Raw genomic sequence first — 26695 nt, 5'->3', positions numbered from 1 at the left:
GCATTGGCCGCCTTAAACTGCCGTCTCAAAGAGTAAATACCGTTTTATATTCTTTTGTAAAAGTGGAAATGCAGCTGTTGAGGAAATTCATTGCAAAAGTTCATCCAAGATATCGTTTCTTTAAAGATTTTTTTTTTGTGCCACCACGTCCATCTTCATAACCCTCGTTTGAAAATCACTGCTACATAGCGAATTTTAGCTGAATTTCTAATTTCTATTACTTGAACATTTGTTGCCATTTGAAGTCACTAGAAAATTTTCGCCGTTTTTCACTTCTATTAATTTTCCATTTCATCGAACTTTTATCAGCCGCCCCCATAGCTGAGGGGCACAGTCGGTCATTCATCACGCGCTTGGCATCGCGAAATTAATTCAATTGAATTGAAGAATTGTACCGACCATAAGCCGAGTGCTGCGTCAGTTGCCGGGTGCCAGGAGAAGGCTACTAATATGCTTAGTTGTACCGTTGCCGCCGCTGCCTGCAGCGCAATGACGGCAGCCACTCATCATTTCATTGTTATGAATCATAATTCCGTGCACACAGTTTGTACAAAGCAAGTTGTGGCGATTTTCATTTGGCAAAATGCGTGCATGTCGCTGCGGCTATTAATGGTGGCTGCCTGACATTCCTGTGTGGTGCTGTCTGTATATGTTATAAGTGCGTTGTTTGCGGTGGCGGTGAAATTTCATTTTTGATAGCTCGCATCAAAGTGAATAAAGGCAAATTATGCAACAACAACAATGTGATTGCAGAGCGCGGTTTGGTTGTCGGTGTGGCCACCAAAAGCAGGGTCTAACAATCTGACGGCAGACAACGACTCATACACGACACCACCGTTTGGGGCAGCTATTTACGATCATTGAGGCGCGAATGATGGATTTGTTGCATGCGCACTGCGCCTTCCACGAACGCACGTAGACACATACACACAGACACATGTGCTGACTGTTGCATTAAATCCTTGCGCCGCTGATAGTCGCATATGCAACGACACTGCGCCGCCGTCGGCACATGCGGGTACACTGCGTTGAATTTGGTGATGGACTAATTGAGCAGCCAAGTGAATGAATGAATGAGTGATTTGAAGTGTGGCGCGAGGTGAAAAGGAAGTTAACGTCAGTTGGCGCTGTTTGCGGTGGAACGTGTTTATGCTGCCCGCTGCCTACATCAATCACACATGCGGCAGCCTATATGCATACATGCAATCGCATTCTGGCACTGCGGTATCCATCGACATGCTTGCAATATGTTAGCGCTGCCATGCAACATTTTGCGTTACTCTGTGGGGGGGGGTCTCAGCAACTCTATGCATATATAATTAGCCCCATATATGTGTATGGCAATAAAACACTGCGGCCAATGAACGTTTTTGTTGCTGCTCTCCAGGTACTGCATGCTTGACTTGCTTTTGCGGCTTGACTGTAGCCGCCGCAATAACGGACTAAAGACACCTTCTCCAAGCAGCACGGGCAGCTGGAAATCGCTGCCACCAAAGTCTCAACTCACATACACCTACTAAGCGCATTATCACACTTTCATAGGTAAGTATACATACATATGTGCAACATTTTCAGCCCTCGATTTCTCGGTCGCTACTAAATTTATGTCCGTGCCGCAAGCGTGTCGTGGGTGCAGGGTTGCCCGTTCATTGCAATGTGTCACTTGCAGATTTTGTTATTTTATGTTAATGCGTGTACACTTCGCTTTGGTTGCACTTTGCTGTGATTACATTTTTTGCCATTACCGCCGCTGCTTATCTGCCTGTGCTGTCTGTTGGTGTAGTTGGCTGTTTTTTTTTTTTTGTTGCAACAGCTACTGTAAATGATTGATTGGCTAATAGATATTTGCATATGAGATTCACCGCCTGACATGTTTCCACCACAATGATTGTCCTTGATTCAACGCCGCACACCATCGGTGCACTCACCCCGGAATGCTCTCCTTGCCACACGTAGGCGCATTTGTGTATGTTGTGAGCAAGCGTAGTGTGTGGGTGTTTTTTTTTGTTATTTATGTCTTGTGATTTGTTGCCTGCATTATTAAATACTTGAAAATACACTTGCGCTTGAGTTATGTTCAGTACGAGCGGCACCGTGGCACCCTGTTGATTTTAACATATTCGAAGAGAAGAAAAATAACTGTTTTCTCGACTGAATGCGTTTGCATATCCAATTACAGTGACCATGTGCCGTAAATGGGGTGGGTTGGGAGTTAGTTTGGAAGCAAGCGCATGCTTGTCATAAAATATGAGTTAATATATTAGAACTCGGAAACTTTTGATTTGAGATTTTTCATACCGAGTAATTTCTTTGTCTGAAGCTGATATGTTTTTTTTTTTTTTAATAAATAGAAAACTAAAGATTCCACTGATACTTCTCATTGAGATGATATCTTAAGCACAGACTTTGTAATAAATGTCGTATTTAACTTAGCATTAGAGACCCAGGATGCTTTGAGGTGCTCCAGAAGGATCAATAACTAAGTAAGGGTGTTTCACAGAAGCTTCTTAAAGCTTGCAAATGTATTTGAAGAAATACTACCATGAGCCAAAAATAGTATCACTTTGCACATAATCTTCAAAATCTATGTGGTCTTCCTCAAAGTAACCCCCATGGCCACAATACACACACCGGAAGGTGAAGGCTTTCAATGCGCGTAGCGAAGTCTTCAATTGACTCAAAACGGTTTCCCTGGAGAAGTCGTTTGATTTTGCTGAATAGGCAGCCACACGGGGCTAAATCAGGCGAATACGTTGATTGCGTCACGCTATTGGTTGAAAATTTAGCGAAAAACTCACGAAGGATCATTGCAGTATTCGACGGTGTATTATCGTGGTGTAAAACCCAAGAGTAGTCGGCCTATTATTTCGGCCTCTCTTAACGAATAACTTCGCTATGCATAATACTCAAATAGTATTCCTTGTTGACAGCTTGTCCGGTCGGAAGGAATTGGGAGTGCCACACCTCGATAATCGAAGAAAACTGACAATATTACCTTGATATTGGACCTGCTTTGACGTGATTTTTTCGGCTACGGCTCACCTTTGCCACGATATAGATCCAAGCCTCATAGCCAGTAATAATACGTTTCATGACATCCTGGTGGTCGGAAAGCCTTGTTTCACAAACGTTAATGCTACGATGTTTATGAAAAAATTTTGTGATTTTGGAGCCAATCGTGTTTCTCATCTCTAAGATGAGATTTCTTTATATTTGCATTAGTTTAATATAAATTGGTTGCGAAGGTGTGCCCGCCGTATGGCCCAGACTTGACTACCTTGATTCATTCATGGTGTCCAGTTTAGCGTAGTTCTTTTGGGATGAAATCCACACGCTGCCAGAAGAATTGAAAATGTTAGATTGTATTAATTAGTATCGGAGGTTTCCACGCGTAGCTGTAGTATACATTTTATAGTTTTTGCCGGTATAAGAATCCAAGGGATTGTGATAGAGTTCATACAAATAAATTTCATTGAAAAAATAACGAATTTAAGGCTGCTTTTTCAATGTCTGATTATTAGCCTTTTGTCCAGTTAATAGAATTGTCCGCTTAATAGAGCGTCCATTTAATCGAACTTTCACTGCATTTTTTATTTTTGAATTATATTTATTATCCCTTTTTCTAAGTTGGTTCGAACTCGACACAGTGTGCTAAATTTTGCTAAAATCGGTTTAGAAGTTTAGGAGTCGATCGCGGACAAACAACCTGACACGTAACTTTTATATACAAAAATTCTAATTGTATTTAAAAAAATAACAGCGCGAATATAGTTCCTAAAGAATACATAGAAATCCCAATATTTATTGTGAAATATAGGCTGAAGTAATTAAACATGCCTTCCGGAATTTGGAACTAAAAACTATATTTGGTCTGATAAACCATTATTTTCAATAACAAATCGTGCCTCCGATATGTAGACGAAAGTTTAAGTTCTTCAAAAAAATATATTCCGAAGTTTTGGTTAACTTTCCTCTAATCGAACAACAATATTTCCATTAAGTTTAAACAACATAGTATTTAACAATAATAGCGTCACACTTCTTTGATAAAATGCGATTACAATTTTTTATTGCCACCGAAGCTATAAAATGTATTAATTTCGCATTAAAAATCAGAAGTCACTAACTAAAAACAAAACTATATACTGATTGTAAAGTTAAGCTAACTGTGAAACATAAAATACGTTTTTATGACTTGACAACAACAAATGTGCGAAACTTCGTTTGGGGATCCCGGTTAAAAGGTGCAAACATCAGCGAAATGAAACATAAGAACACGCGCTTGTTTCTTGCTGGAAGTGCGTCATGTACAATAACAACAACAGCAACTTAGTTCGCTGAACATTAAAATTGTGGCAAAGTAAGAGTTAAAGTCCACGGACTGTAACAAATCACTTTAAATATGCACACATATGTATGTGTTTGTTTGTGTGTGTGTGTGTGGGTTGAGAAATTATTGTAGGAAGGAGAAAAACTTTTACGCCGCCAGTGAAGTATGGACCTGATAATGGTGCTCATTTGATATATGAGTATGCGGTGGACATTACATTACCAGAATACTCGGTTAAATTATGGCAATTGTTTGGTCTCATTGTTTGTTTAAATCGTAACAATAAGCACCAACTGTAAAACGAAAGAAATGAAAAATCGTAAAAAGCGTAAAGCGGTAGTAAAATCAAAATGGTAGCAAACATAATGAAAAGTATGCATTTAAGCAAGCTTTACTGCAAAAAAATTATTAATGTATTACCACCTGATTATATTTTCTTTAAAAAATTAATAATTTGCTGAAAATTTAATTGAATTGCTTTCAAAGCTTTTAAGTACAACCGGTGCAAAGAAAAGATTTTGTGGCGTTGCCACCTAATTTAATTACCTTTTATTACTACTACCTCCTACTCCACCTTTTCTAATAGTTCGATTCTTCAACTGTTATAACAGGTGATCTAAGTAGAGGTACCTTATTTGTTAGCCTGTTTCTGACAGATCGTGCTTGAGTCGTGTCACGTTCTCATGTTATGTTTATTCAGTATTTTTTGGCATTTCATTACGGAAATACGGAGCGTACTATTCGCATCATCATCACCTATCTTGAGGTCCAGCATTCATTATTGAATATTATTCGACGAAAATATAGCAGTCGCAGCTGTGTGTGTGTGTATACGAAGACTGTGGAGAGTCGCTTCGGCACCATTTGCAACAACTTTTTTTTTGAAAAGTTCCAAGAATGTCTGATGTTTTCAAGCCAAATTTTGTGCAGAGATGAGCCGCATTACTGACTGGTTCAATGTGTTTCCAAACAAGCACGACAATCATGCTTCAATTAAGGTCCTGAAATAAAACACTACGCGTGTTCATCACCAGTTAGCAATCGAAGTGCTCGAACGAGTCATCGAAAATTGGACTCAACGGATGAACCATGTAAGACGTAGCTGCGACCAACATTTAAAAGATATAATTAAAAACAAAAAGCAAATGCAAAAGAAAGTTTTTTCGAATGATAATAAACATTTCCCAAAAAATTTGAAGTTTATGTATTTTTTCTTAAAAAAAAAGTAGGAAACCTCAAAAAGGATCACCCTTTAGATACATAAATAAGACACCGATTTTCTGTGACTTACAAACTAATATTTATAAAATTTTTCAGAATATAATCGAGATCATTATATTTTTTTTGAAACTCTTGGTTTAATTTTGATTTATTCGTTTATTCAAGACTTTAAACTGAACTGACTGAAAGTTACTTGATTTCATCTTTCAACGCTGTGCTGGTGACTGTTTATATAATATTTAGTTTATATATACAGTCCACATTTTTTAACAAGACGATGATGCCTATTAACGATCTTTCAACAAAGTCTGGACCGTGATTGATGTTTCTTTTTTTGAGTTAGCTATAGCTAATACATAATAATACGTACATAAATACTCGTATATGATTATGCAATCATCGGACTGGTGTGAATGATTGATCTGCGTCAGATTGTAATGATCAGATTTCAAGTTCGAGTGTTTTATTGACTTTGGAAATATTTGTTTATGTACCCCAACTGCGCTGGATACAACTATTTGAGGAATTATAAACATTGTTTCCATTGTATTTACAGTTGGTGGTTTGAATGTATGGTTTAAATTTACTTTTCAAAAGCGATTTACAGAATATTAAATTTTGTTCACGAACCTACACTAGACTATTTTTTTATACTCTCGCCACAAAGTTGCTAAAGAGAGTATTATAGTTTTGTTCACATAACGGTTGTATGTAAGTCGTAAAACTAAAAGAGTCAGATATAGGGTTATATATACCAAACTGATCAGGCTGACGTTGTCTGTTGTTAACTCGGCTATAATCGCGTAAGCGGTGACTACGCCAATCAAGAAGAGAAGATCAGGGTGACGAGTAGAGTTGAAACCCGGATGAGTAAACATGGAGATATCATGATGAAACTTGGTACACGTATTTCCTGGCTCCATAAGAAGGTTAAGTTCGAAGATGGGCAAAATCGGCTAACTGCCACCCCCACAAAATGGCGAAAACCGAAAACCTATAAAGTGTCATAACTAAGCCATAAATAAATTTTTTTGGAAAAGTGAGCGTGGCCCGCCTCCTACTAACTTTTTTGTACATATCTCGAAAACTACTATAGCTATGTCAACCAAACTGTACAGAGTCATTTCTTTTAGGCATTTCCATATACAGTTCAAAAAYGGAAGAAATCGGATAATAACCACGCCCACCTYCCATACAAAGGTTATGTTGAAAATCACTAAAAGTGCGTTAACCGACTAACRAAAAACGTCARAAACACTAAATTTTACGGAAGAAATGGCAGAAGGAAGCTGCATCCAGGCTTTTTTTTAAATTGAAAATAGGCATGGCGTCGCCCACTTATGGACCAAAAACCATATCTCAGGACCTACTCGACCGATCGGTACATAATAGTTTCTTAACACCCTGATGACATGTACGAAATATGGGTGAAATCGGTTCACAACCACGCCTTCTTCTAATATAACGCTATTTTGAATTCTATCTGATGCCTTCTCTATATAATATATACATTAGGAACCAATGATGATAGCAGAATGAAACTTTACACAAATACGGTATTCGATGCTAGAGTATAAAATGTTCGGTGACACGCGAACTTAGCCCTTCCTTACTTGTTTGCCATAGAATTGTTTCCGCCTACATCACAATTCATTTTGATAATTTATAAGCATTCATATTAAAGTGTGATCCAGCATTATGGTGTTCTATAGTCCATATATGTAGGATTTTATTTTAGTCATCCTCCTGAAGGTTTACATCGTATTAAAAATTTCTTGCAACTAATTTCATTTATGTTGCAGACAATGATTTTATAATTGCATAAAAACACTCATGAAAATGTATTTTCAACATGAAGGCACTTTAAGCTCATTTCGTGCCGGCTTGCCTTAACTTTCACTCCTTACAAACTTTCTGGCTGAAGCTTAGACTAAAGTCAGTTGTCAACATTCCAGCGTATAAATATCGTAGAGCGAAAACAATTTAACGGCAACTTAGCCAGCTTGCTATAACAATTTCAAACTTAAAATAAATGCAACAAACAAATATTTACAAGCGCCTTTTGGAAGTATGTGCACACGTGAGCACAAACTCTGCAGGAAATTGAGCTTGTACATATTATGAATATTCTAAAATTTTGTATTAATGTTGAAATTGAATGCATTTTTTTTTAAAGGTAGGAATACCGTTACAGTATGCAAAAAAGTTATAAAATCAAAATTTTTGAATAACTATATAGCGAATATGTGTGAAAACAGGGTGATCACAGACTTAGCTACTTCGATTAAATTCGTATTTATTTAGAAAGAGAGAGTATTTTTTAGAAAACGATGTTTTCGAATAAGAAAAAGTTACGTTTTATAAAAAAAGTTTAAAATTTAATTCCGTAAAATATAAAATTTTTTCTGTTGTTTTTTTCACTAAAAGTTGCTTTTGATAAAAAAAACTTAGACGGTCTCCTACAAACTTTACACCGAATTTTCTTTTTCGTAATCTAATAATTTTCAAAATACTAATAATTCCCAACTCAGAATTCTACCGAAAATCCTCTTTGTGTCACATTCGAATTTCTCCAAGCTTAGCTTTGCATCTAATGGCGGAACTAACACTAGTCCCACCAGTCTTACTAGGATGTACACGCAGGAGCTTAAGCAATCTGGTTGCCATGTGAGCAGCAGCATGTTGCAAGTGGCAGACATGTGAGCGCCTGCAACAAACACACAAAATCTCAAATTAATTGCAGCACAACAAGTGCAAATGCTGCACATACACACAAATAAACATACGCACTTAACTAGCAGTAAGTGTAGTACTCAAGCATCACATCCCTTAGAAAACCTAATCGTTAGTCCTTGCTGCAGCTTGTTCACTAAACGTTGAGCTGCCAATATGCAACTCAACCCTTTTGAAGCTTGGCATGCGCTGCCTTAAACAGCACAAATTCACAACTAACTGCCATCAAAGCACGCACACATAAACGCATATTTCCGTACAGTTGTGCATGCACCCTTTTCTATAAATGCCATTGCTAATAACTAGCCTGATGGATATAGAGCGGCGCATATGTAAACATGTAGGCATATGTGTGTGCGTCCATTATTCACTTTCCCTTCGCAAAATTCCTTGCTTTTTATTAGAATTTCTGCAGCAGCTGCATGCAACACCAAACCTTCAGACTGTTAACTGTTGCATGAATGTTGACTTCGCAATTTCGTGTGGCAGTCAACTACAATTGATTCATGCTGGGCAGATGCATGCATGCATGTGTGTGTTTGTTGGTTGATGTGTTGTAATAAGGCAATGCTATCCATTATAATCACATTTTACATCGCTATGCGACACAAAGTAATTACAACTTCGGGCTTGTAATTGTTTTCGTATTTGCGCACGCCAACTTCCAGTCAACTCCAGTGAAGTGAAGTTTCTGCGAATTTCGTGGCGGTTTGAGTTATTTTCGTTGGTTAAATTGGCCGTTTGCATGTTTGCTTAGTAGACGCCAGTAACGAAATGGACATATTTGTGGATATGTAGTCATTTTATAAGTAATATTAGCCCGGTAGTGAAGTGCTAAAATTCGATATATAAACCTTAAATAAGACAATTTTAAGCTCCCATAGCTCGTAAGCACAATGGCGAGATTAACACGCAACAAAAAATGTTGCTTACATATAAATATATTGATCAATTTTATTACAATATTCTGCTTTTATTTCGTTTTAAGCTGAAATTCTCTTACCTTCTTCCCTGTCTTCTCTTGGTATCTCCTATAGACCCCTCTAACATCCACGTGTACTATATGTTTCCGATCAAACGGCATGTTCAATCAGGAGGTTACGCTAAATTTTACACATTGCCCATCCAAAAAACTTCCCAATTCTGGTCTTAGTCGAACATTTTACACTTCTATTTAATTAATAGTTTTGAAATGATATGTGCTTGCTGATGGAAACCACCTTCACACTTCGATGTTATTGTTGTTGTTTTGCGGATACCTAATCCCCATTTAGATGGTAAAGATTCACTAAGTTGTCATCGACATCATCTAATGGAAGGTCCAAGAAACGTGTTGTTTCGACGGACCAAAGGGAGATGGGTATCAGATGAGTGGTGACATATATTGGATATATCGGGGTCTATTATGGATAAGTAGGAGTTCAACCTGCTACAACATCCAGAACGGTTCTACGCACCGGAATTGTCCCGGATTTTATTCGGCCAATAGCTGTTTTTTCGGCGATCTAACTCCGTGTGGAGCGGTGAGTATTAGTTCATATTTGTCGTCACTAGACGCCAGCTTTACGCCAGTGTTGCTTCGTATCCTCCTGACTCATGCTGGCATTGAGTCCAATCCGAATAAATTCAAAGTTTAACAGCTTTTCATACTACTGGGTTCATAATATCAATCTATAAGTGAATATTTTGCTGCCGCTGGTAAGTACAAAATTGATTCCACCGTCTCTTCGATGACTCTTTCATTGGCAGTTTGTTCAGATGCTCCGAAAATTGGCATAATTGAATTTTAACCCTTAGCAACACAATTCTACGACAATGACAGCCTGAATATTACACATTACACGCGCTTGCACATTAACATATATATATGTGTGTAAGTATGAAAGTACGAGCATTGATTTTCTTATGTGTTACAGCACAAAACCCAGTAAGCAGTGAGTTACGGCTAACGACTTCAAAGTACTAAATTGCCATTGAATGAGAATGGGAGGCGGGAAAGAGTAATAGATAGTTATTTTTACAAATATTGGAAATATTTTTATTATCTACGCTCTACGCGTGAAGGTAATGCAATCTATATAAATAATATCCCAAATACTAGCTCTAATCAAAAAGCTCGAAATAGCCCGCTGGGTAGCCACTCCAGTAGTTTCCTGTTCACATATAATAAAATGCTGATAAATGCCAACTGATAGACCAAGTAAAGCGCAGCTATTACACACAGATGCATACAGACAACACATATACGCATGCTTTCTATGAAGTGTTGCCTACATACCGGCGCGTTGGCATGGCGTTTCAGCGCAATGGTAGAGAAAGACATTTATGTATGTAGTTGTGTAAGTACATGTATTTGCATATCGCATTCACTGCACATGAACAACAGGACGCACTCACTCACACAACTTAAAGTCAAGTAATTTCAATACAATGGGGTCACAAGCCACATACCCCCTTTCCGAAGACGTTTCATCAAACTTACATGCATTCATCACTCAACCAAGCAAACGGATACGTCGCTGGAAGTTGATCTTGATTTTCTACTATTGATTAGCCGAGCGTCTACGAACGCACGTACGCACATGTATGCATGCGTGGGAGAAATGTGTGTTATATTTGCTCTCGCTACATACTCCTTGAATTTAGTCGCTTTTGCTTGCCATTGTGCGCAATTTAAATTTAATTTGACGCCGTGTTGCCGGGAAACGCGATAAGACAGGCGTTCTATTCAAAACGGAAAAATCCTTTGGTCGCATACATCATTAACCTGATTGGAATTAGGGTTATTTATTGCTGCACATGTACAAGTATGCACCACTTTGTTGGTGTTCGCGATAACGGTAGTTTAATGGGCTGAGTGAGCGAATAAAGAATGGTGTATCTTGGGTTCGAATGCTTACTGTGGAAAAAATTTAAGTTTTGGGGGAAAATAAAAAATAAATAAAATAGCGGTCGCCTTAGATATATGTAAACAAAGTACTATACAGTCTCTCCTCTACGGTTATCACCGCTATTACAGTGCTTTTCAAATTGTAGAGCAGCACGGCATGGCAATTAACAAGCTTAATATTAATAATATATATATCATATATATTTCACCAAATGTGCAGATATATATATATATATAGTAAATATGTATTTCTCATAGCAGCTCTCATTAGTTTTGAGTTCGCCTGAAGTTTGCACAAAAAGCGTAAAGGTAAATTATAATTAAATGGGCAATCATTTCCGATCTTGTTGCTTCGATAACAAAAGTCTGAAAGGCTATCGCATTTGTGTTAAGTGCATTGAAGAGACGCACAAGGAGTTTGTTCTTTATTTGAATATACTGTTTTATACGTTTGTGGTTGTACGCATGTTCGATTGCTATCTACAAAACATATCTGATCCACTTATTTATGCGAAAAGGAGTGACTGCAATTAACTGAATACATTGAGGTCGATATAGCCAAGCGCAGTAGTGAATACAACTTTTTGATGTAATCTTGCGAGTAGTGAATATGTGTATGTATAACCTAAAATTAACAAGTACGGACAATCCAAGTACGGTTATATGGAGTCTAAAACAAGTTTCCACCTGGGTTTATTCATTCTAGAATCAAAGTGCATCGTTATAAGAAAAACAGGCTCTTTCAATTGCATTAAGAAAACTTATACATATATGTACATATATATATATTGGCTGATATATGCGGTATAAAGTATCCAGGAAGTTCGAATATCTTTATATTAGATATATGGAGGCTAAGGGAAAAATCGACCTGATTCAACCTATTTTATGCACACATACTACTACCAGGAAAGGATTCTCTCTGAATTTCAATTATATATGATATGCGATATTTCACCGATATTTCGAGTAAAAAATCAACCACAGGCTCTGAAGTCCACTTATTCGGTACGTAGGTCCTTGAACAGTTTATATTCTATTTTTACAGTTTTCGATCAGAAGGTCGGCAAAGAAATTATTCGTGAAAAGTTTTATTTCGTTATACTATTTGCTTATTGATTTGTACACAGGAAAGTGAAATAATCAGACGGAATTTAAATATGTTTTATATGGAAAGTAGTCAGATACACCTGTTGGAAGAAATAGCTACCGAGAGGTGAAGACTTAAGCGAGGCGCATGAAGAGCTTGACAAGGGAACACTTTCCCAGCCAGTGAATGAGGTGAATCCGATTTCCAAATCGCTGACGATGAAGCGGACGTTTAATTGTCCCACTGCTGAACAACAAAGCATTGTCGCAAAAACTCAGTTTAATTAATTCTCGTGCAACATAAGTACCTTTTTCCCAAAAAAATTAAATAAGCAACAAACTTAATGTGTTTAAAGTTTAAGCATATCAGCAACTCATGCATTTAATCTCCAAATTTCCACTGGTTTACTATTTCATTTTAAAATTCATATGAAACATAATAATTAAACAAATAATATCAAATCAATTTGCAAATATTTCCCAGCTACTCCACAAACAAATTCCTATAAAATGCAAAACACTTTTCAATAATTTGTTGAATTTATTTCGCAATCGTGCAAATAACAGTAAGTGCCTTTTATAAATATGTTAATACAGCAGAGCCGACATATGCACTTTTAAAAGCAAACATATGCAGTGCTGCATGTTTGCTTCCTGGCAGGCTTGCGGCAACATTGCATTAGCACACACGCACACAAACACACACTAATAATCATAAGCATGAACAGGTTTGTAGCAACAACAACGTAAATGGAATTGAAAAAGTATTTTCTCACAACAAAAAGCTCTGAGTAAAATGAGCACATTGTGGCATTAAATGTGTGCAACGCTTCCGTCGAAACGAACTTCTATTTGATAAACTAATTTGAATTTAAATTTAAATTAAAAATTTCTAATTGAACGCACAACGCACCATGCCGCAACGTAACGCAGCGCGGTTGGTGGCAGCTACGGCGGCGTATTTCGCAAGCAGCCTCGAGCTATGTGGCCAAATGCCTAATATATTACGCTGGTTGGTAGGTGGGTGGGTGGTCTGATGGGTTAGTTGGTAAGTGCAGTCTGCGCGACAGTTAGCGGTAAACGCGCGTATACGGGGGTATACGCATCAGCCGAAACAGATACCGTAAATATATAATTGCAAAATGCGGCGTGACGTTAGTGGTTAGAGACCAGGGGGTAGAGAGCAAATGCAGATGCATATTTATGATTGGGTAATGCAGCTGAGTTATTGTTGCTTTGGGGCACATACAGATAATGCGATTACAATTCATTACAATTGCAGTTGTTGTCGTTGTTGACGCGCTGGCATGTGTCGCCCGTGCGTGTGGTTGCACACTCTCGCCAGAAAGTAAAATTTCATTCACAAAATAGATTTGTTGGTTTCGTTTTGTTATTCTTATTGCTTTTGGTTGCGTGCTAAATTTAAGCCTTTGTGTCAAAGCGATTTTCATTTTCATTCATTTCGGTTTCAGTTTCGATTGTGAGTTGGTGTTTTTGGAGCATTGCGCGGTTGAACTGTCGCTTTTTGCGAATATTGCGAAATTTTATATGTGCATACATAAGTTTGCATATTTTGAACCCTTAAAAATGTATATTAAGTTTTCTGCGAACTTTGTAAAATCCAAGGGAATCGTTTGAGATCCTTTAAAATAAAGATATTAATGACCAGCAGTTGAATCGATTTAACTAAGCTCCTTCAGTTGCTCAGTTTTAGAAATATCGGTCTAAAATTTTGCACACGTTAATTTCTCGGTAAGAATTGTTTAAATTGTTGGAATCGCCTATATCGAACCACTATAGTATCTATATCAACAAATTTGTCATTGGTTATTTACATACATATTACATAAGGCAGCGGTGCAATATTCAGCAAATTTTTCAGATTGGATCAGTATAGTATATAGCTGTCATACGAGCTAACGGATCAAAATCTTGTGAAGGGTATTATAGCTTCGCTTCAACCGTAGACCAGTTTTGGTTCTTTCCGAAACCAGATGAAGTTCATTTGCTAAATCCAAAAGAGTAGTCATCCTTTAGGATGCCTGCGCTTGACACGAATTTTAACTGACTCTGAGGCCTCACTATCAATACTACTCCAGTGTATCATACCGTAGGTACCCCTCCATTATTTCCCTGATACCCTGCTCCAGACATTTCCTTCCGATCTAGCCGTATTGCAAATGACTTTTGCAGTTTTCGAACAGGTAGCTCGTTATATTGGGTTTTGATTTTCTTTACCATTCTTCTGTCGAGAACATTTCCCAATGTTAATTAGGTTTTCGGATGTTAGCTGTACCCCTTTCTTGGCAACTAGTGGACGAGGTTCATTGTTGTCGATGGCTTTGTGGACTGGCACTCAATAGAAGTGAAGATGTTTGCTTCTGGCAATACTTTCCGCTTTCGCACTGCTTCCCATGTCACTTCAGGCCGATATGCAATACGAGATTACTGCCTTCATTGCTGCTTAATTGGCTACGTAGATGTTGACTTTCGAATTGTCTGCAGGTGCATAAGAGGTCAGCTCCGCGGCTTTCCCAATAGCAAAGACTTCAACTTGAAATATACTGCAGTGGCCCAACAACGTAAAAGAAGGACGCAATATATCGTTCCGCATAAGAAAAGTAGACGTAAAGTCCCTTAGAAAGAAGCGCACCTTCTTTAGCTAATCGAATCCATACAAAGTTCTTCACAAATCTTCTACCAATAAGTTGTTTCTACAGGAAATATGATAGAAAATAAGTTGAGTATCTCATTGAGTCGCCCCAGGTAGCTTCGTCATGGAATCGAACGATTTCGTCATTTTAAATATTGAAATCATTACCTTCCGGTCCAGAATAAACAATGGAAACACTTTAAGCGCAAGGACGTATTCCTAACTGCGGCCTATGATTTTGCAGATTATTGTACAAGTATATCTTTAATAGAGTTTTTCAGTTTTTGAAATTCTCCTTGAAGCTTTTACTTGAATCAAAAGATCAGAATTCACAGTTTTTCGTTTCATTATTAACTGATATTTCAAAAATTAAGAAATAAGCTTACTGCTTCGTCATGGAATCGAACGATTTCGTCATTTTAAATATTGAAATCATTACCTTCCGGTCCAGAATAAACAATGGAAACACTTTAAGCGCAAGGACGTATTCCTAACTGCGGCCTATGATTTTGCAGATTATTGTACAAGTATATCTTTAATAGAGTTTTTCAGTTTTTGAAATTCTCCTTGAAGCTTTTACTTGAATCAAAAGATCAGAATTCACAGTTTTTCGTTTCATTATTAACTGATATTTCAAAAATTAAGAAATAAGATAACAATTTAAATTTACTTTTGTTGTTTCTCCACACAACTAATATAGTTGTTGTCTCTAAGCATTTTCGATGTCTGCAAGTTAAAACTTTGCAAGAGACTACGAACTTACTAAGCTATAGCTTACTGCACAAAAAATAGGATTGCTTGATAATTTTTAAAAGATTTAGCAGGTTTCAGAATCGAAACGTTCGACTCCATAGGTATATAGAATGAAAGCTATTAAAAACAAATTCTCTCTGAAAACTAACTATTTTGGTCTCACTAAGCACTTGCGAATAACACTTTATAAATATTATATTATATGTTCTTATATATTCTGTTCTATCAAATTTGAAAGTTAGCTTTGAAAGACGGGAACATAAGGAAAGAGAGAAATAAATCGAGGGAGTAGGGAGAGAGAAATATCAATTGTAATTTCCTAAATAATTTTCCATTGTTAACGATATATGTGTATACAAATTCTCGTTATCAAGACACAGATTAGAGATTAACAACCGTAAGCTGGAATATTAATCCTTATTCCAGATATCTAAAAGAACTTTCAGCTTATCACATCCATTAAAGACCTACGTTGTAACTCCGAGTATTATTAAAGAGTAATGCCATTAAGCAGTCAGCAAATCAGTAGACAATCTTAAGAAAAATCCGCTCTGCAATGTATGCCTTTAATTTATTGAAGTATAACTTTGGGGGCAATTAAAATTTTCACAAAAATTTAAAAAGCACTTTTGCGCCGAAAAAAGTCTGAACAAAAAAAGCCTTTCATGTGAATGCACGTGCTGCATTTTTGTGCTTTGTGCCACACCGATACGCCTTCATTTGCATAACACTTGCACATTAATTAAACCGCCTGTTGTTATGCAACGCACCGCCATGCGAACTCATTTGCGGCAAAAAATGTAGACACTTCAGAAACTCACTTCAGGCAATTCTGTCACCACTCAATGCTTTCATTGCGGGTGTGAGTGTATTTTTTCGGCCTTTGGCAACAGATTTTTTTTCGATAACGGTCGCTTTTTGTCTCTTTATGCATTTTCAAAATGCGATTACTTGATACTCAAACCCACTTACCGTTAGCGTGCGCCAGCGTTCAAGCTTTAAATAAAGCTTTTTTGTCGCCATTGCTATGTTGCTATTGTTTTTGCTGTTGTGTGCAACCCTTAAAAAGGCGCGAGCAGCCACTCATTTGAATACACTCAAGTGTCCACTTCAAGTGTTTGTGATGTGGCAACACATGCAAAAGAAAAAAGCACTGAAATTGAATTGCACTTGCAACAGCTGCAGCGCAATAAGCAGGCAGAATGCCATGCAGCATGCATTCGCTTATTGTTGGTGGTGGCATAAAATGCATTTACTTGCAACAGTTGGGTGGGCTGGGTGCTGCCGTTGCTTTATCAGCAACACAGGCATTCGTACTATTGGTGCCACCGAACTGTACCGATAACTGTAAATTGTTGCAAGCAAAAAGTGCGAAGTGTTTAAAGTGCGAATATTTATGCCACTTTATTTCACAGCAAATTACACAAAAAGGCCGGCATGAAATATACGCAAACATTTGCACACATTCAGCTAATAAAAGCATCGTGTGTGTGTGTGGTTCACAATTAGTATGTTGCAAGCATTGCATTTTACAAAAAACATGTACGGGTGTGTGTAATGTGAGCTGACATGCTCATTCGCCCGAAACTATGTACTACATGGCACAACATTTCCGCATGCCGCATGGCTCACGCTAACGGTTATGCGAAGCTTTGTGTGTTAGCTTGCCGCTCTTGGCATTTAAGTAAATAACTTTTCTTTTGCTAGTCTTTTGGCAGTGCCGTCACAGCCATTTAAGTTCGCATACATTTAAAATTCGCATACTAACACACACACACACACATAAACATGTAGGTCCATATTTCCATGTGTGCATGTGTTTGTGTGGCTGCCTTACTTCCTTCTGTGTAGGCAACAATGCAGTAACCCAGGTCCAAAGTAGCCACTACTCATATTCAATATTTGCATTCAAAATTTGAGTACATTAACTGCAGACAATAGCTTTGTCGGTGCGTCAGTGTGTTGGTGCGTTGCTGACTTGGCGATTTCGCCTTTGCCTTTCACTGCCATATTTGCATACGCGTCCAGTCGTGCATTGCATATAAGGCTAAGGGTTTTTAAGGAATTTGTCATAAATTGAGAAGCTTTTTCACATCTCACACTGCCTGCGTATAAGTATGGGACATTCAGACTGTAGCTGATTTTGTTGATTTAGCAAAATCGCTTTAATCTAGCAAAAAGTTATGCATAATTTGCAATTTGTGCTTGAGATTGAAATTTATTGAATTTATTACCTAAGTTTTGTGCTGAGAGGGGGAAATATTTGATATATATGTATACTTCTTATACCCAAATGATGTTTAGCCACCGTAAATAATCCAATCTCATACAGAGAATATGCAAAAATTTAACGAAAATGGGTAGAATTAGTTCTACAAACGATTTATGTTCCATGCAAAATATGGTCAGGTGGAAAGCCGCAGCAGAAATCTCTATATACGTGACTTCCACCCAGAAGTTCGTGAATTTAAATCTCAACTGAAATAAAATATAGGATAATAACAAACCTTCATGTAAATCACTACGATCAAAATAATTGTAAAGTCCAGACACAGAATCATAAAATTGATGTTTCTTTATTTTATTATTAAGAGACCTAATTTATTTATGAAAGGAAAACGCAAATTTTTCTTCAAATGAGGAACTATTTTTAATGAGAAATGCTAACTCATAATTAAACGAGTTCGTTACAATTATAGTAATTGTACTGAAGAAGTGAGGCTACTACTTCAGTCGCGGCATTCTAAAATGTCTTCTCTCATCTCTTTGGAAAAGCATTATAATGTGAGCGAATATTTTAATAAAAAGTTTTTGAAGCATCAGACCGTAAAGTACTATATTCAATTTGTCAATCACATAATTGAGAAAGGTAAACAAACTTACGTACAATCTTGGACTCTTGGTTTTGGTTTCCACTTTTTATCACTTTATAAGTTAACCTGATATTTAAAAACCTCGTGTTGTCAGCATTGGGTATATAACTACTTATAAAGGTTGATGCATTTCGAAGTTCCCTACTTTTTTTTAATGGAAACATTGTAACTTCAAATTTAGTAGAGAATGTTCATTATCATTCGAAAGATCATTCCTGGGCATTTTTTTCTGAAAGCAAATACAGGCCTCGGGTATTTCTCAGATGGTATGTCCGTTGAGCTGACTCGTTCGAGCACTTCGACTGATAACTGGCGAAAGCCATGCGTGATGTTTTGCTGATGATGATTCGAAGCGGAATTGTCCGCATAAACTTTAGACACAGAAAAACTTTTATTGGTGTGATATTACACGATCTTGGTGTCCAATCGACCAGCCCAAATTGTGAAATTATTTGCCCACCGACGAGTTCTTTCAATAAATCCATTGATTGATACGATGTGTGGGAAGTGGCGCCGTCTTGTTGAAACCAAATGTCGGGGAGATCACGAGCTTCAATTTCCGGTATCAAATGGTCGTTTATCATGGCGTGATAATTTAAATATATTACGATGAAGGGGTGTCATTTTTGAGAAAATATTGAGCGATTATTCCACCTGCCAAAACCGTCGTTTTTTCTGGATGAAATTGTAGATCTTTAATCTCTTCATGCTACTCTTCGACACAAATACGCGAATTTTGCTTGAGCCAGAAATGGGCTTCATCGCTGAAGAAATTTTGGCTCGACAACATAGACAGGAAGCTTGAGCGGATTCAGTTCTTGCACAAGCTGTTTTTTGTACGCTTTCAATTTCAGATCTCTACATAAAATGGGCCAAGTCTCAGCTACGACTGAAATATTTGCTTCGCTGCGGGCTTAAACCACGTCGTTCGGTCAAATATTTTCCAATAATGAATGTTGGGTCTGGGAGGCGGTGTTGCGTATAGGCCGCTCAGGCTGATTATTTTGATCATAAGTTGTGCGAAGCGGCTCAGGAGTGATCTGTCAAAACAGGCTATTGAAAAAGTACCTTATTTGGATCACCCATTATATTTAAGAGGTTTTTATCCAAAATTTTTGCTCTTCATTAAAAAAACATAAAAGTTACTTTTTGGTTTTTGCCTCATTGCGTCTATCGGAAGCTATTACATTTTTCGATCTCACTGGCAATTTGTGGATTCCTTCTTAATAGAAATGTGATGGCTTGGCGGCCAGGAATAAATAAAACCAATTTTGGATAGCCTCTTCTTTTGTGAACCAATTTCCAGTGAGGGTGAACGGCCTCGACCGAAATACATGAATACATTAAGCCAAACGTTGTTATGGCCCGGAGGTTTATCAGCAATAGTTTTAAGTAGAGTTGTTGTTGCCAGTAGTGTTCCCCGTATATCTGCCTGGTTTCGAACATTCTAAAATGGATGTTTGAACTTCTCCAAAGAATTTTGCGAGCTTTCCTTGCATTCGACAACAATCTTCATCGAGTAACGCTTTCAGTTTCCTAAAAAGAACAGATCAAAAAAAAAAAATAAATAAATAAAGCTCAAGGACAGTAGCTTTCCGAAGTATGTGCGAATACTGGCGCAATAAAACAATAATCAGGATACGCCATTTCTAGGCAAAATGTATGTACATAATTATAGACGCAATATTTTCACAACTAATTGAATTTCTTTAGTATTATTGATACTGTCAATGATAATATAATTACTTTTCGTGAATCCTAAATTTGTGCTATAAAACTTTTTAACTTTAGTTACTTTTATAAGCTAAGTAATAAATATATAAGTCACTAATATATGTATATTTTCTCAATTTCTTATACGTAACATTATTTTAGCTCTAAGTTAGCACAAACCTAAACAATTAGTATTCAAGTCATTTTGATAGACAATGAAATGACAAAAGAAAATTAGTTAACAACCGATAAGAAAGCCATATTATAATAAAATTTAGTGCCTAATGCTTACTAATTATTATGAATATTAACGAAATAGTTTTTTTTCATTTCCTTACAGGAATGTCAATTTCAATTCAAAAACCTTCGCTGGAATTGCAGCACAACAGACGATAATACCGTCTTCGGACCGGTGACGGGATTGGGTAAGCCGAAAATCATTACTTATTATAACTGTAAAACGTAAAACATTCAAAATGAGCCGTAATAAATCAAGGATAATCGCCTGGACCATTTATCCTTTTTGAAAAGCTAAACTCTTACAACCATTTAATGCCACAAGACCGTTCTTGCTGCACAACTTTGGCCCGAAACACAACAATTTATCAAATTAAATTATTATGATCAACTCATCAAAAGGCAAAATACCTAAATTATTCTAATCAATTTTAATTTCATTAACCAACAAAGAGATTCACTAATACCTGTGCGCGTGAATTAGTGGGCAGGTGTTTGCTGCTGTTGTTGCGTTTTTATCCACGCTCATTTGTCGGCTCGTTCGTTTGGCTTCTAAGTTTGACTTAATTAAATGATGAATATTATTTCCTGTCTGCAAAGTTACGCTCAAAACAATCAACAAGCGAAAAGGCAACAACAACAACAACAAGATAACAAGCAGTCACAAGAGGCAACACAGCAACAAAAAGGCTTTAGCTTGGTGGATATGTAGAACAAAAAGCGGCGGCACAAGCACAAAATCTGCATTGTTTGCCCTTTTCGGGCAGCCGCCAGTGACGGGAGAGAACTTTGCGCCAAGCTCCGGGTCTGGTGGGTTAGCGTTTTAAAATAAACTTCCAAATACTTTCACAGGCCGGGAGTGAGCATAGCTTATCTAACATTATGATCTAGCAAGATGGGACGGCGTGTGTTTGATAGTGCCGCAGAGTAGCTTCATCGAGTTGAAAGGATAATGTAATGGAGCTTTAGAGGCGGGAGTTACAAATTTCACATTACAGCAGTAAAGTGTGCTTCTTCAGGTATTCTGCGTTGCGTGGCTGCATCCTGTGCAAATTGTCAAGAAAAGTCGAAGTTTTCGCTGCGTACACACGCGCTCCGGTGTTATTTGCAACTAATATTGCTCCTTGAGCTGCCGCTCTTTCTCTCTTAATGGCTTTGTTTGGCTTTGTGCGTACCTGCTGTTGTCTGCCTGAGATCTCGTGCCTAACTATGTTCCTGAGACTTGTTTGTTTGTCCATTGCTTGTTTTCGGTTTATTGTGTTCCCTTAATTGATTTGACGCTATTATACTGTTGTTTATTGTGTTGTTGCTGTACTTAGTTGCTTCTGTCTATTCAACTTTCTACAGTTGTTTTCAGTCGGCCACTTTAATAAATTAATTAAAAGTTGAGACTTAAAGACTCTAGTTGACATTGTCAACGTATTTAGTGCAGAACACTAATACAATCACGAATAAGTATGACAGACATTTGTACAACTACTGTAAGCTACGCAATTTCATTTACTTGGTGGGAAAGTTGATTTAGTTCGTTGCAAATTTGAGTGGAAATTAAGTTGGCTTAGAAGCTTTATAATTGAAATTTGAAAGGTCTTGAGCGCTTAATATAAAATATGCTGTTGCTATATTTTTGTTAGGTTGCGGTAAAAGTTTTGTCGCGCTAAGCAAATTATAATTGATTTGATACAAGATTTGTTTTTGGGTTTCAAGAGCTGGGTGTATGGATTTGGCTCAGTTAGTTTTCGGGCTGAGTTTAATACCTTTGCCTTTCGTCAGATCTTTGGAAGAGTACGTAACACTGGCTGTTCGCTTTTCTTATAAAAATATTTAAATAATGTTTTAGGTTATTTAGACGGACTGCAGGTCTTTGTATGTCGTGACATCCAGCCAGTATAACCTTTGTAATGTCATGTGTATGTTCAGTATAACACCAGTTCAAATTTTCGTCATATCCTTTAAGCTTTTGCATCAATGCGTTTTGCGAAGTTATAGAGAGACTTCATATTCAGTAGTTATATTTCATATATACCCTTCAACTGAGGGGCTTCTAGATTCTTAAGATGAGTTCTAGATAAGACCGGACAGAAATAGAGTAGGTATTTCATCGTCCATTCCATGCCTACCTTCCAGCACTTTCGCCATACGTCATAGTTACATAGATACTTGTGACCTATCACTAGGCCAACAACCGTCCTGCAGTCTTTTTAAAATCATGTGAGCAAAAAGCTTGCATATTTACTTCGGTGCACTTGCACATGATCTTGACGATCTTGCTAGTCCCTAAGTTATTCCGCCTCACTCTGTTAACTCCTTCGTAAACTTCATTTTTTTATTGTTTTTAGCGACCTGCCTATTTTCCGTATTGGCTCGGTAACCAGATGGATTAGACTTTTGACGATCTCGTCAGCCATTTCGTTTTCCGAAATGCTCTTGTGCCCTGGAACTGAGTATATGTGCAGCAGCTTTCCTTTTTACAGAGACTTCCGTTCTTAAAATATTGCAGTATTTCGAAAGCTGGAAGGGTCGCCTGAGATATGGCTAAATGCAACGAATCCCGGTGCCCATTCTATCAGCAATTTATATGTCTGTGTAGATGTAGCCAATTCCAATGTCGGATTTTATGCTCCAATATTATTTTGCATTGGATTGGATTGCCAATATTTCCAAGATTAACGTCATACTAGCGTATATAAATCTTCTTAGATATGTCTAAAAGTACAAATCAGTTTGTTTAAGCTTGAAAAGTCGAAGTATAATGCTTCAAAAAAAACTAATAATATATTTTACAAAAATGTAGACCTTCACGTAAATGCCGTCTTTTAGTAAAACGGGCACGTTCAGCACGTAATAAATTCAATGTTTTTTTTTTTATATATTAAAGCATATTTTTGTATATTTAAAGGATTATGGAAGATAATTTTATTTTTCTAAAATTTATGATATACTTTTTACGTAGTAATGTTTAAAGAATTCGAAATTTAATATTCTATGAGTTGATTTCAATTCAGTGGAAGATTTGAACAGTACTTTACTTAAGATTGTTCAGGTTTCTGCTAATAACTTCTTTGATTACTCAACCGATATACATAGGTATAAGCCTTTGCTTAAAAAAGTAAACGACTCATAAATGTAGGTAACGCTCTCCATGCCTTTTGTAGTTTAACGCATCCATATCAAAATGTTGCATAAATGAACAATGACTGAGCTGCTCAGTATAGTTACAACTAAATATGGTTGAATGAATTTACACTCAACAAAACTTTGAAGCCATAATGACTATGCCACAAGTCAAATTCGAAATGTTGAAGCAAACTCTGTAAATGATTTAATTGCGTTCAATGCTACATTTAATACAATTTATGAGCAGATAATTTCTCATTCACTGACTTACCGGGATGCGCACGATGGCAGAGAAGTATGTATGTGCTGCAGCGAAAATTCGAACAGCTTCCAAAGTCATTAGGATGAATGCCACAAAACTTGCTTAACAGCAAAACAATTTCGCACAACAAAAGAGAAAGAGGTCATTAAAGAAGGCACCATTTAAACATTAAATAGGGTACGCACTTAAATTACATTTATTCATATGACTGCTGGCCGACAGACAAAGCAACGGACTGGTCGTTGGTTGCAGACCGTTTTACGCACGTGTAAACTTACCACAAAATAAACCTAAAATACTTTACAATAGAATTTAAACTGAATGGAGGATGCGGAAATGGATATTGTGTGCATACATACATATGTACATATCGAAATATGCAATGTATGCCGATATAACCCTCGCTATTGTAATTATTTCGTATGCAATAAAATAAATGGTCGCAGGCCACGAAATAACTCATACCAATGATGCGTTTGCAAATTTAATGCTTTGAAAGTTCATTTAAGCCTTTCACCGAAAACATTTCACCGAAAAACGTTTCGTAAAGCAAACGCAAATGCACCGTGAAAATGAGCGTGCACCGGCGGAGGGGGTGTGATAACCAAACATATAAATAAAAGCCTAATCGTCATGGCGATATGCCGGGAAGCAGCAAACAAGTGTATTTCTGTAGGTATGGCTGTGTGGCAGCTATTGTGTTTGCAACGCAACAGAAAGTTTAAATTAATTATTCAAACATTTACACAGCAACCCTTCCCAGCACTATTTGCTGCTATTGTTCTTCCGCTCGCACGCCGACAGTCACATAAACATTACCATTAAAAGAGATAAAAATCATGACATGATAACGCATCCCTAGTGGCAGCAGCGCTGCTGATGGTGGTCGTGGTCGGAGTTGCCTTGTACCCATATGTATTGCCGTTATTGCTGGTTTATGTGGCGGTGGTGGTGTGAGCGCGACACAATTCCCCAGCCGCGAGTTTAGACTGCTACCGTCAAACGTGCAACATTGTGGCAAATTTGTGTGACGTGCACACCACTGGTTGTGCTGGCAAGGCGCGGGTTAACGCCACGCCATCGCCATTGCCGAAAATCTCGCAATCTCAGCTAAGAAGCCAACGTAAATGTTTCACTAAATAATAAAATTCATATTAATTCGTTCCTGTGGCACGCAACCAAACACACAACTCACACACACTTATTCGTTAACTTACCGGCAGTTAGTTGAAATTGTTGCAAAGATGCCGTAGCAGTGTTGTAAGTGCTCGCAATTTACGCACTACACAGCGCTTGCAACTTGTGGTCGCTGCTGATGCTGTTACTGCCACAGCGTCACTTGTTCGAACGGCTGCTGCCTTTTGTTGCTTGCCACTTGGCGCTTGCTGTCGTCAGTGCCGCTGTTACTTTACTTGCTTCGCTACTTCCTATTCCTGTTCCGTTTTCCTGCCTGGCTGCCTGGCTGCCTCGCTGCTTAGCAGTTAGTCGGTTACTTCTGTGCATGAAGTTCGCTACCCTCGGCAGTCCGGGTCGTCGGCTTCGAAGTTGCTGTGTTGGAGTGGCGCGTTGCACGTCTGTCTGCCTTTGGCAACTTCTTACTTTAGTTGAACACTTTCGCTGTAATTCTGTGTATTTTTGTGTCTGCCCTTTCTACTGGCGCTGTGTCGTCTCTCCATTGGCCTCTGTTAGCTAACTCTACCACTATCACTTATTAGTATCATACGCTTCGCCTGACACGGAATTAAATTTAAAGCGCATAAATCCCTTTGCGGCATGACTACAAACCAACACCCATATTAATATACAAATATTGTGTTGGTGGATAAACGGCAACCTAGTGGTAAAAGTTGGAAGTCTGCTGCATCTTCTTTCTTTTTACTGGAGCAGACACCGCTTATGCGATTATAGCAGAGTTTACAACAGCACGGCAATGGTATATCATCTTCGATGTTTGGCACCAATTGGAGATTCCAGGTGTAGCCAGGTCCTGCTTCAACTAGTATTTGAAGCGGAGTGGAGGTCTTCCTCTACTTCGCCTGGCGGGTACTGCCTCGAATAGGTTGGAGATAAGTATATCCAGATCTCTTTAACTCAGTTTACATAAAATCGTCTAGTCTTACAATATGTCATTTCTAGACCAAGCCATAACCCGATCGCTTTGAATTCCGTCTAACAAACATTGGATTTTTCCCCAGAAAAATGGATTTCAACTTTTGGCACAAAATTGTGCTCAATATATTTTATTTACTTAAGTCATTAAAACTGGTTTCAGCGAATAACTGAATTAAACATTGAGGGATGAATTATGGAATTGAAGCGCTTTGATAAGGTAACCAAATCCATTTTAGCATAATTCAGAACCATTTTGCTTAGCGGAGTTTTAAACCTTCAGGAAGGTTTCACTGGATACAATTTATCGTCCAGGATTTATATAAGGCAAAATTTTTGGTACTATTGGATGTAATAAATGTTTTTGTTTAAGAAAAATAAAGGTACAATGAGAAAAATTCACATTTCTCATTCCGCAAGGACAGCAAAAAATATTGGAAAGGTGAAAATTCAATGAGGATATTTTGGAAAATATTGCTTAAGAAACTTTGTGGATAATATAACAATAGTTTTACAGAAGTGCGAAAGCTTTAATATAATTAAAAGGCTTTGTAAAGCTCACTGCAGCTTTTAATGCTTAAGCTTTTGAAATCAAAGTTAAGGTGAATTTTAATTTGAAGTATTATGTCATGAAACTGTCGAGGGGTTACATGAGTTTGCTCGGGTAGAAAATACCTTTTTTCTATTATAAAATATTAAATATTTTATTGATACA

General features: G+C 37.5%; 1 protein-coding gene across 1 annotated transcript in view; it reads left to right on the top strand.

Annotated features, from left to right (window-relative positions):
* LOC108978284 (protein Wnt-5) overlaps positions 1-26695 on the top strand; it is a 154770-nt gene that overhangs the window by 75598 nt on the left and 52477 nt on the right. The window contains exon 3 of the mRNA XM_018948473.1: positions 20596-20680. Within this exon, the coding sequence (XP_018804018.1) occupies positions 20596-20680 (85 nt within the window). The remainder of the gene's footprint in view (positions 1-20595; positions 20681-26695) is intronic.

Source organism: Bactrocera latifrons, unplaced genomic scaffold (genome assembly GCF_001853355.1).
Source record: "Bactrocera latifrons isolate USDA-ARS-PBARC rearing strain unplaced genomic scaffold, ASM185335v1 scaffold_12, whole genome shotgun sequence".
Taxonomy (NCBI): Eukaryota; Metazoa; Arthropoda; class Insecta; order Diptera; family Tephritidae; genus Bactrocera; species Bactrocera latifrons.
The sequence above is the reverse complement of the archived record's forward strand: the minus strand, read 5'-3'. Positions and strand labels throughout refer to the sequence as shown.